This window comes from Nilaparvata lugens, chromosome 10 (genome assembly GCF_014356525.2).
Source record: "Nilaparvata lugens isolate BPH chromosome 10, ASM1435652v1, whole genome shotgun sequence".
Taxonomy (NCBI): Eukaryota; Metazoa; Arthropoda; class Insecta; order Hemiptera; family Delphacidae; genus Nilaparvata; species Nilaparvata lugens.
This window is the reverse complement of record NC_052513.1, coordinates 31,780,606-31,792,716: the sequence shown is the minus strand read 5'-3', so window position 1 is coordinate 31,792,716 and position 12,111 is coordinate 31,780,606. Positions and strand designations below refer to the sequence as shown.

Genomic DNA, 12,111 nt, shown 5'->3' with positions numbered 1-12,111 from the left:
ACTGATTTGTAGAATTTTCCTTTTTAGCACTCTGTTGAGTATGTACTTACATAGTCTTTCTTGTCTCTCATCTATACATGCATCCGCGCTTGTGATGTAATCTTTATTGAATTTGCTAATATCTTCTTCTTCTTTTTCGATCATTTGTTATTATGGTAGTTTTAGGGAACTTTAGAGCTGCGTTTACAACAAAATGTTAATAACTTAATCCTTATAGATTCTATTAGATTGAACGGAACTCGACAAACACATATGTTCATCATGTGTATGATAAGTTATGTTTAATCTAATTCTAATAGAACCTATAAGGATTAGGTTATTAACATTTTGTTATTAACTTTGGTGTAAACGCAGCTTAAGGAATTGTATTTCTAAACCCAGTAGAGGATTTAATTCAGAAAGACTGTCACTAGATTGTCAATTTCCCCACAATTTCTATCTTTCTTCTACATAAGTAGGCTACCTACTACAGTATAAAAATTCAATGAGATGAAAATTAATCCAGGGTACGTGTTGAAAGTACAACAAACCTGTTACAGTATCAATTAATATATATTTCATACAACTTAATTTAAGGTGTAGGTATCTGTTCTGTTTTAATGATGATGATGATTCACCCAGTAAGGTCCACGTTATAATGACAGTAGAGAAAGATAGAAGAACAACGTTGCCGATTCTGTGCCTTACCAATGCCTTCTATATAGGATACCTGATCTGATACCGGTATATTTGATGTAATATAAACTGGTCGTTCTTGTTTAAAATTTTATTTTATTAATTATATTTCGTCGATAAAATATAATTTTCAATGATTGAATGATACATTTTCATAAATGAGATTAAATATTTTGCTCATTATTTCTACTTTCCTTAAAAACGATCTGGCAACGTTGCAGAGCTAGAGTAGGATAGTACCGTACTATCTATCAGCTTTGTCGAATGATAGACGTACCAATGTTATTCAAATACTGCCATTATAACATGGACCTCAATATCAATATTATTAGATTGTATATCAATATCAATTGTTGTAAATTGGATGCGAAATAAAGAATCTTATCTTATCTTATCTTATTATGGTCGATTTCACATTTTAGTTAGGAATATCGGAATATGGTGATCATAACTGGGAATATAAATTCCCATCATATTAACGTAATGGGTTATCATAAAATGAAAACAAGTACAGGCAAATGACAGTAATCAAATAATATAATCTAGTAATAATATCTCAAATTCAATGAAAAATGTAATACATTAATCACAATCTATTAGTCAACTATAATCTCTGTGAGTAATGTTTATTTATTACAATAATGAAATACATTGTTATCATTATTACAATAATTTTCGTCATTGTTTCCCTTTCTCTAGAAAAGAGATAACAACCTATTTTTTAAAAAAATGAGTTTTATTCATGCATAATCAACGCGCGACAAACAACGCAACAAAATTATCGACCAAACTTCAAACAGAACGATATTGTAGCACAGTAATAAGAGAGGCGGTTTCGCTCTGTGATAACAAATTCTACGTTATCAATATCATACTACTGTGAGGTCAACGCGATAAGCGATTACTCAGTAGAGAAATGACAGGTAATTTACGCAGGTTAGGTTGGTCAAACTGTTGCTGTGTTTTCAAATGCTGACGCCCGTCTCACGAAAACTAACCAAGTCGAAAATATCCCCACCTCACAGCAAAAGATTGACAGAATACAGAAGTATTGTAGGGAGAATACGCTTTTGCTTCGAGATAGCATGCTCTCGATTGGGGTTTGAGCTACAGATTACAGTGTATCGAATGAAACTAGAAACTGAGTTAGGTTAGATGTTAGATAAACAACTGAGAATTGGTTACTCACCGAGTGAACTTTTGATTTTCATTTTCTCCCGACGTAAAGCAGCCAGCAAATATTCCATTTTCTTGCGACATTCCTCGGCACTTCTTCCAATTTCGCGCGCAATATCTTCCCATGCTTCGTTCTTTTTCACTTTGTTGTAGTGGAACGGGTCTTTGGGATCCCAGAGAACGGTCGTCTCCTTGTACAGATCTATGAATTCCAGAATGTTCTCCTTTGACCACTCCATTCCTCCTATCACGACAGCTGTCATCGAAGCTTACAAATACAACTTGAATTAGTTAACAATCGTTAAACTATAACCAAACAACGTTTGGATACAGTTTAATTATTGAAAAGTGCAAAACAAAAGTGTAGTACAGATGTGATACACAGTCAAGCTGACGCCACACTAGCCCAAGCGTATCCGTATCAAGCAAAGCAACGTCGCAGAGGAAGCCATCTTGTCAGGCTGGCTCAATAGCTAGCTCGTCTGCGCAGTGAGAATTTCCCTCAACATTCTTAAATTTCCCTCCGGTGTAACGGTACCGTATGTCTGCAATGTATACTCATCGCTTTCGCTTATCCGTGATAACAATAATAATTTCTGGTTGTTATCTCCGTTTCGTGAATTCAGTTTCACTTTCCGTGAGGTGAAATGAATTCACTTGTTGCATTTTTTGAAATCGGATAACCTAGATTTTTTTTCAGCATTGGTTGAATAGGATGCTTTGATGTTATTTTCAAGGAATGCTGAAAATAACTGTTGATATTTGAATAGTTTAAAATGAATCTCACTGTAGATATGCCTGGCTGTCATAGCATTTTGTCTGAGAGAGAGCTGACAGCTGAGCGATTGGAAATTGCGGTAGAAAAATGATAAGAGCTTCTCTTGCAACGCGTCTAGTAAAATATTGTTCTCTCTAGATTCTAGATAGATCGGTAGATTTACTCTACGATACATATTGGGAATAAAACCACAGTCATAGGCTATATACATTAATTGGGCCCTATCAAAATTCCGAAATCAGAGGGATTTGTGTTCAAGAGAATAGTCAGGATTATAATTGAAATTGGCTATTATCACAGAGTAAAAAATATACAGAGTGAGTCATATGATGGGAACCCTTCAATAAGTTGAAGACTGTTTTAGATAATAATACTGTAATTTTCAGGATAAGTTATTGGTCGAATACTCCACCTTTTGACGTACAACTGAATTTCAACCCCTCATAACGGGCTGACTTAGGGGTTGTAACTCGAATATTTCAAATGATAAAACCCTTTATGTGGTACACCATTTCAAAGGCATTTTTAAACAAGAAAGATGGCATTAATAAAAATGTTCTATGATATCTGTATCCAAAATGGTGGCTGATTGAAGTTATAGTTTTCAAAGAAATGAGGGGTTTGTAACTCAAATATTTCAAATGTAAACGCCCATTGTGTGGTACATCATTTCAAAGGCCTTTTCAAAACAAGAAAGATGTGAATCGTGGAATTAATTACGATGAAAATTTAACCGGCTTTTGTGCAACCGGCACTAATTCATCCATAATGTATTGCTGTTACTTGTCAATTTACATACCAGCATAACTTAATTCGGATTAGTATTAATAATACAGAAAGTTTTGGAGAAAACATCACTTTGTGAGGCTACATAAAGACTACATAACTCAGTAATCTAATTTATCATGAATGATGATAAAAATAATGACTATCCTAATTTTTTTTTTTTTTTTTTTTTAGATACTCATATATTTTTTTTTAATTACTCATAATATTCAAAATAATTATGTAGTATGCATCAGAATCAGAATTTATTTAATAACATTTTAATAATCTTATTGTATAAATGAATGAATCAATAGAATGAATGAGCATGAACATCCTCTCGATGAACCTAATTTGTGATAACATATGAATTCAGCATAGTAAAATCAAAAGGTGGAAACATGAATGGAACACTGGACCACTTGGTCTATAACAACCTTTTATAGCCGTCCTATAAAAAGCTATACTCTGGTATTTTACTACAGTTACAGTTAGTTACGGTTGTAGGTTGATATTGATCAATTACTGTATAGTACTACAGAATGTTAGCTGGAAATTCGATTGAACTTCCTGTTTCATTGATGAAAAACGTTTGTTGACACCGCTATCGTCTATCAACTCCCGAATCCTGTAATTTTTGAAGCTACTCTAGATACTGCTTTAAGTTAAGTGACTTACAGTAGCAGCACAGTTACATACTTGACTTGTTAAAAAAAACTCACCTTAACTTATAGCCTGGTTAGTTACTCTTTGCAATCTTACCTCTGATCTTTTTTCGTTATCGCCATTCGACCGCATTCAATTGATACTTTCAAGTTTTATTCTAAATTGGTTGTTATCATGATATTGTTTTCCATTTTTTACTCAATCTTGGCATTCTATCTTCTACCATCATATAGCATCCATTCATTCATCAACGTTTTCTGGATAATAATATTTGAAACCTCTAATCTCTATAGTAATCTTCATCCATCTCTATCTTTAGACTCTAGAATCTCTAGGCTGTATTAGTAATTAGTATTTCTATATTAATTGATTAATCTTTGGCAGTGTACCACTGTTATCTCATTTAAGTTATTTTAAGATTAATATTCATATTTTTTCAACAGATTTTTGAATGTTTAGTAAAAGAATTTTCAAAAGAATGATTTTCAGATCAGTTGAACTTGTACTTCACGAAAATGAATTAATGATAATACAGTGGAAGTTTCAGTTGGAGCATAAATCTAATATATTTGAATATTTCAAGACAAAATATTAGGCTATTATATAATCTTGTACCATTCAGCGTAAATAGGTAATAAATATGTTCTGTTATGTACCTTCTACGATTATATGCCTACTATCTATAATGAGGTCCACGTTATAATGGCAGTGAAGAAAGATAGGAGAAAAACGTTGCTGATCCTCTGTCCTGTCAATGCCTTCTATAGACGGTAGCTGATACAGGTTTATTGATGCAATATTAACTGTTCATTCTCGTTTAAAATAATTAAATATATTTTATTAAGTGAGAAATTATATTTTTCAATAATTTTTTTAATGAATTTTCATAATTAAGATGAAATTTTTTGTTAATTAATTACCAATTCCTCATTGTTGAAAGACGATCTGGCAACTGAGCAAAACGAGAAAGAGGTAGTGCTATCAGCTTTGTTGAATGTTAGACAAGGGTAGCAAGGGTGGCAAACACTGCCATTTTAGTGTACCTCACTATAGTCTTATGTGTTGGTATGTGGTAGTATTTTGGGTGGCATGCCAAATGACCGATTCCCATTTGGTCGAAATTATTATTTTGTCGCAAAAGATCGAAAATTGAAAAGTCCGAAATGGTCGAATTGAAACTTGAACTTTCCCAAATGGTCGATTCCCAAGTGATTGAAAAGTTATAATAGTAATCCCATCTGGTCATTTGGATTCGAACAATAATGGGAAAGTAAACTTTTCAACCTTTTGGGATTCGGTCACATGGGACCCCACGGTATCATTTTATTTCATGTTAACAGCCAGCAGAATTTGTTCAATTATTATTGTACTCTTTACTTATCTAGTTCAGAGCTGAAAAACAACTGGAAGACGTACTTCTGGGGTTTTTAATGCCTAGGAAATTGAATCCAAAGGTTTAACATTCGATTTAGCCAAAGAAAACAAACTATTTATAGACCCCAGTCACCCCATAGTGGAGACTGATTCACTATATAAACTGTCAGCATTCTTCATAAAAAACATCAACGCCACCCATTCAAGCAATGCTGACAGTATTAAATGAATCACTCTAAACCTCCACCACGTGCTATAGGGGCTTCAACGTGTGAGAGATTATTTCTGAACTGTGGTGAGTATGAGAAGTGAGAGAGTACGAGAGAGGGGGGTGTGGAGGGAAAAGAAGAGGAAGTAAGAAAGAGATAGGATAAATGCAACGAAATAGCGCGAAAGAGAAGATGCAATACCACAAAGAAGGAAGTGAGTAAAAACAATACACTCTCAAGTATCATCTTCTTTTTGTTTTCGACGAATACTATTACAAAGGAAGTGAGTGTGAGAGAAAAACCAGTTGAAGAGAGAGATACATGGAGAGAGAACGAATGATAACGTATGAAAGAGAGCAAGTGAGACAGCGAATGAGTGCGAGTGAAAAGAAACTCAGCTGATTTTTTTAGCCAAGCTAGGGGCATATGGTTTGTGGGTGGGGGAACTCTCAACACTGACCTACTTGGTCTCTGCTCGCTCACTCTCAAATCTAAAAAGCTATCGAGTTGGTTATTCCACGTCTAAACTGTTCATCTCAATTCATTTTCATTCATTTGTGTTGTGCGTCTGTAATGAAAACGTTTTTATCTATGTTTACCATCGAATTTCTCGTCACAAATTCCAACTACACTAAAAAACTAGCAAATTTGGGTTATGTTGTAGACTAAGCAAAATTTTGTTTACAGTTCAGCATCTTCTTGTGGACCAGTTTGTAAAAAATACTACGACCAAGTTCATAGTTGTAGGTTAGGTTGTGTAATTTTACGTAGTTTTGTGAGTGCGCGTTCGTGTGTGCTGTGAAATTAATGACCTCTTATCAATTTTGTTATCAAGATCAAGAACTGGTGATTGTTGTTCTTATCAGTAACTGTTTGTGTTGATACGCACTAATGCTATCGAACCATTTGGATATTGGATTTTCCATAGCGGAAGGTATGTTGATTAAGTTTTGCTATGCCATGCTTGTTGCACGTGTTTTGTCTGATACGTTCTTTATTTACAATCATTGAGAATTCATTCATTATTTTTGTAAAGCGTTCTTATTTAATTCAATGTTGAGAGTTGAAATTTTAAATGTGTATTTTTATTGAAATGTTTTTAGGAGGTTTTATTCGGGATATTATTAGAGAAAAACCAAATCTTGCTCTAATTGCATTAATTATAAAGTAGTGAAAGGGGGAGGGGGTGTTTCCCCTTATATTAGTTCGAAAAAGATGTACAAAAATCCAAGATTACACGCCCCCCCCCCACCACCAACTTACCAAATTCCACTAGGCGAAGTCAAAGGAAGCCCATCATTTTGATCAACCCCCCCATTTCAAAATCCTGGCTACGCTACTGATTATCAACCAATCTAAAGAGATTAATTAATTAATCAATTATTAAACAGCAAATCTCGTTATAATCAATGAGACCTTTTATATTAAGGAATTCCTCATTTCTTATCTCTTTCTTCCTTTCTTAATCTCAATATAAAGCATACGGTAAATACATATTTTAATATATCTCGTAAGCTATATTAAATTCAAGTGAAAATTTCCATTACCATTCAAACTGTATTAATTGGATTGAATATGAATTGAAATAAATTTGTTGCTAATCCTTTATAAGCTATGTGTAACTTGTATGCTGCAATTAATATTATAGTTAATGAACAGTCTAAGCAAAAACTCAATATTAAGAAATAGTTTTTTAAACTCCACACGTACTCCTTTAAATAATACACAATAGAATATCTAAAACGTTATATTTATTTTTCTAGGTCTACATGTAAATTACTGTACCTTGAATTGAATCACTGAAGGTTTTCAATGGTGCTTACACCTTTCACCCCTTTTCAAGTATTGTTGTTTTTATACTTGTTCACCCCTTGTTTAACCATACACCACATTCCGCTACAAAAAAATCATATAAACCCCTAGTGATATGCTTTTGATGGGGTTATTCTAGTTATTGTGATAGCCTACTACTACTGTTTTGTTCATTCATAATATGATATCTGAGAATAGAATATACACAATTCACAAATAATATAACTTATAACAATTATCAATTATAGCAATTATAACTATAATTAACTATCAATTATAACAAATTATCACTTATAATAAAATATATAACAATTCACAATTAACAATCATCAACAGCACCTTAAAGTAATCAATTAGTATATCTAATCGAACTGACTTTATCTACACATTTACGATTTGTGCGTACAACGAAAAAACAAGAAAAAAGTAAAACTTTGAGGAAATCAGTATATTTTTCACATAAGAGCATGACACGAACAACAATGAATCTGTTTAATAACGGAATAACACTTTTTATAGTTTACGTAGATTAGATAAATAGATGACAACAAGCGCGCAAAAATTTGACCTTGTTAATTCACCGGTATTGGTGAATTGGTCATAGGCTAATATTAATCTTCCATTGAACGTCTTCGGTGCATTCTATCTACTCGTTGTTTTTTTATGGTATGTTATTGAATATTGAAAATATTTTCCATTCTTGACATGGTACACAATTTCTGTTCACCATCGGTGTAAAAAATATAGTGTCCAAATTTTTTAATGGCATTTTTCATTACAAGTTTATTTTCATTGTAAATGATGGCGGTCAGACAAACTTATGTTCTCCTCACCAAAAACTACACAACATCTGAAAGAAATAGAAAAAATATAATGTATATGTAGACATTTGATACTCATGAGCTTTATATGTGTTGTGTATCTGCTATACGCTAAATAAATAATAATAATTTCATTGTAAGATTGAAAGTTTATGATTTTCTGAGATTACCTGGTGAATACAATACAGAACTTGAAAAAAGAACTACGTTCTGTTTGGAATTCCAGAAACACAGAATATGATATTATTTATCTATCTAGTAAATGAATCAATAATAATACAATTGTTCCAATCCGTATGAGACGTGCACTCAGCAATATTGTCTGCTGATATAGTATTGTACTGAAAATTGTACAGCATTATATTGTAACAGTGTACAGCATTATACCAGCAGACAATTGACTGTACACAGCTCATGAACTAAATTTATAGCAAAACTCTTGCTAACGAAGCTGATAGCTTATTATATGATTGACTAGCCGTCAGGCTCGCTTCGCTCGCCATATCCGTCTAGCCAGGGGGCTCCGCCCCCTGGACCCACGACTGGATCGTCCAAAAATGAGATCAGCGGGGCTCGCTTCGCTCGCCTGCATGTAGACCTCAGCGGAACCTCTGTACCGAATTTGAACGTATTGTGTCAATTTGATCTCGAAAAACACCTGTTGCTATATCGGCGTATCTTTGGCGAAAAAAATTCTTCCACATCAGCTAAACCTGTGTACTGATTTTTTTCAATATTTTTCCATCAATTATTGAAAAAGAAGCTGGGAAAACGCTAATTTTGGGCGTATCTTTGGTGTTATTTCAAATTCCTTCTAACACAACATTATTGCACCCCAGCTGAGCTTCTGTAGTAAATTTGAAAATTTTCTGTTCATTTGTTCTCTATAGAACAGAACAACCAAAGACCTTAAAGATGCATAGACTCACATGCAGCGCTAGTGTCGTACTTGGAATTGAAATCCGCCATTGAGGGGGCAACCCATAAGATTATTACATACCAATGCCACTAATGCCTTTGTGATCTTTAGTATTACAAATAAATAATAATATATATAATATCTCGTGCATATATAATTGAAGACCCCAATGGCGGCCTTCAATTTCAAGAAAGAGCTATCACTGGGAAGGCATAGGCATTGTTGGTCTATATCTCTTTAAGGTCTTTGAGAACAACTGTTTCGAAGAGGTACTCTCTCTAGATTATAGTTCTATATTAACATATAGTATGGACATTTCAATTATAATTTTAAGATAGGATTAAGAAGAATCTACATGCTAAAATACGAACTTTAAACCCTTAAAAACCACCCTTAGAGTTAAAATATCGCCAAAAGATTTCTTAGTGCGCCTCTACAGAGCCAACTGAACATACCTACCAAATTTGAACGTTTTTGGTCCGGTAGATTTTTAGTTCTGCGAGTGAGTGACTGAGTGAGTCAGTCAGTCAGTGAGTGAGTGCCATTTTGCTTTTATATATATATACATATATATATATATATATATATATTATATATATATATATATATATATATATATATAGATATCATTCAATTGAACATTTTCCATGCAATTCTCTATTGGAGTGAGGAGTGATATCAACTGTGATTACTGGGAAGATTATCCAATAATTGTTTTTATTCAAATTACTCTTTAATAGTGTGGAAGATTGACGGTTGTTATGCAAATATTAATACAGTGCAGTACTTCGTTTTCAATGTAATGAGAAATCTTAAAGATGGATCTGTAGACTCTAGATTATTATACACATACATGTGTTTTAACACTCTTCGAATCAATTCGAAAACTAGATAAATCCTGGGTATGTGAGAAATTCTAATTTTATCTATAAAATTATATATAATTATAACAAAATTATGATTATATTAACTTATAAAGTTTTGATATATGATTACTATAATGCTCTGGTTGATCTCTATTCATAATATCGGAATTGATGTGGGTGAAAGTATCAGTCCTAGTGCAAAGTTTTAAAACTCTTACTTTTTGTTGTACAGAACGCATTAGTAGGCCTATAGTAGGTTTCGTATCGAAGAAGTTAGTTATCATTGGCTTGGATTAGTAGAACTAAACGAGTAGAGAAGCAACCTGAAAGTAGGGTAACCTAATTTTGGCTCAAGGACATCTTTGTCGAACAGCCTCGAAAGGTACGCTAAAACTTTATGCTCTTCTCTCCCTCTCCATCACATTCACTTACTTATTCTCTCGTTCACTCTAATCATCTTTTACTATCTGGCAGTATTTATTTTTCTAGCTTGCCCTCTACCTATGACCTTTGAAACGGGACTGACATGTAAGAGGATTTGCTCTTTCCTTACCTTGTCTTCTTCATTTTCTCTCCCTTCATTATATCTCCTCCTCTTCTTGTACTCCTCTTCCCCTTGTTGCTTCACATTAGTGGTGAGGGGTGAAGGGGAGGCAGTCACCTTGAGAGTTTATTATAAGCTGTGTTTATTATAGATTTGCCCTTCCATTGATAGGACTTCACTCCTTCGGACCTTCATTCCTTTACGTGAACACATAGACTTTTCTATTCAGATGTAGACTGTAATAAACAACGAAACAACTTTTTTTGGCACATGGATATTTTTGTATTTTCAAGGCTAGTTTCATTCTCATTTACTTATTTGAAGTTTGTGCGGTTAGATATTAGGATATCTGAATTTGAAAATTATTGGAATAGAAATGAAGTTGATGGAAAGCGAAAATTTAATGCAATGAAGAGTCCACATGATACTTTCACTCATTATAAAAGTTCCAAGTTTTCAATAATCCAGTTCATATGATAAATTATCATTAAAATTCCACTTGTTAGCGTGTACGATATCTATTCAAATTGATATGCGGTGAAATTGAAACTTGCTGAATAGATTATTCATTTTATTTGAACCCTTATATTATTGTTTGTGAAAAGATAAAATTAGTTCTATCCTTTCACTCGATAAACACTTTTAATTTTTGAATATTCTATACCTATTCATTTTGATTTTTTATAAAGGAATTACCAAATTCAGACTCGAAGTTATCTTTCAGCGATGATGATTTGAAGTTCGTAAAAACATTCTAGAATTGGGATAGCCTACTATCATCAGATATGAACGAAATATCCGAACAAACATTCTGATTTTCACGTTCATCAGAACGAACGAAATACATAGTTTTCGTTTTTCTCTGCTATCATTTAGAAACAGATAGTAAAACAAATACTTCATATATTCAGTATTGATTATACAATAATGAATCAAGTGGAAATTGCGTAAAATCGCACCAAATTGAAGTTATATTTTCAAAATTTTCCGGGGGGGGGACCCCGGACCCACCTTTGGTGGGGGGTATTCCATGTATTCCGGTGTCACCCTCAAAGTTTGAGTGCTTTCTACTACAATGTTATTCCCCCCCCCCTGAAATTTTTTTCTTGCTATGCCACTGTTATCTATACTAAAATAATTTCTAAATGTGTTTTTTATTGATTTTTGGTTATACTGTTTGGAGAATCGAACAAATATATCTGTTTTATATTATTAAATTATTACTGTACTACCGTACTGTATGTAATAAAACTAGCTGTGCTGATAGTGAAGTTGTGTTTCTTTTCTGGCTCAAAATTTTGCAAAATTACTCAAAAATTTCCAATTTGTAGAGATTTGAGTGAAATATTTTTGTTTTTAATCAGTTTTTGAATATCAAAATTCAACATTTTTAGTTTAGTCATTAGTTTTGTAGTGGAAATTGGATTTTTTGAAGTGAAAGTGAAATCTTAACCTTATTCTTTTTTGAAACTTCTATTTGTAAAATTTGGGAGAAGACAGTTTTGG

At 33.0% G+C, this 12,111-nt stretch overlaps 2 protein-coding genes across 8 annotated transcripts in view; one reads left to right on the top strand and one right to left on the bottom strand.

Annotated features, from left to right (window-relative positions):
- LOC111045461 overlaps positions 1-2,310 on the bottom strand; it is a 49,522-nt gene extending 47,212 nt beyond the window's left edge. The window contains exon 1 of the mRNA XM_022330894.2: positions 1,865-2,310. Coding sequence (XP_022186586.2) covers positions 1,865-2,114 — 250 coding nt within the window. The 5' untranslated portion in view covers positions 2,115-2,310. The remainder of the gene's footprint in view (positions 1-1,864) is intronic.
- The window catches only part of LOC111045459 (actin cytoskeleton-regulatory complex protein pan1), a 103,375-nt gene that overhangs the window by 24,457 nt on the left and 66,807 nt on the right, over positions 1-12,111 (top strand). The window contains exon 1 of one of the 7 annotated variants that reach the window (XM_039437234.1): positions 6,119-6,577. The exons of 4 other annotated variants lie outside the window; for them this stretch is intronic. The gene's annotated coding sequence lies outside the window, so the exon portion shown is untranslated. Of the gene's footprint in view, positions 1-6,118; positions 6,578-12,111 lie in introns of those variants that run through there. 2 more of the 7 variants (XM_039437233.1, XM_022330891.2) reach the window with 2 other exon arrangements.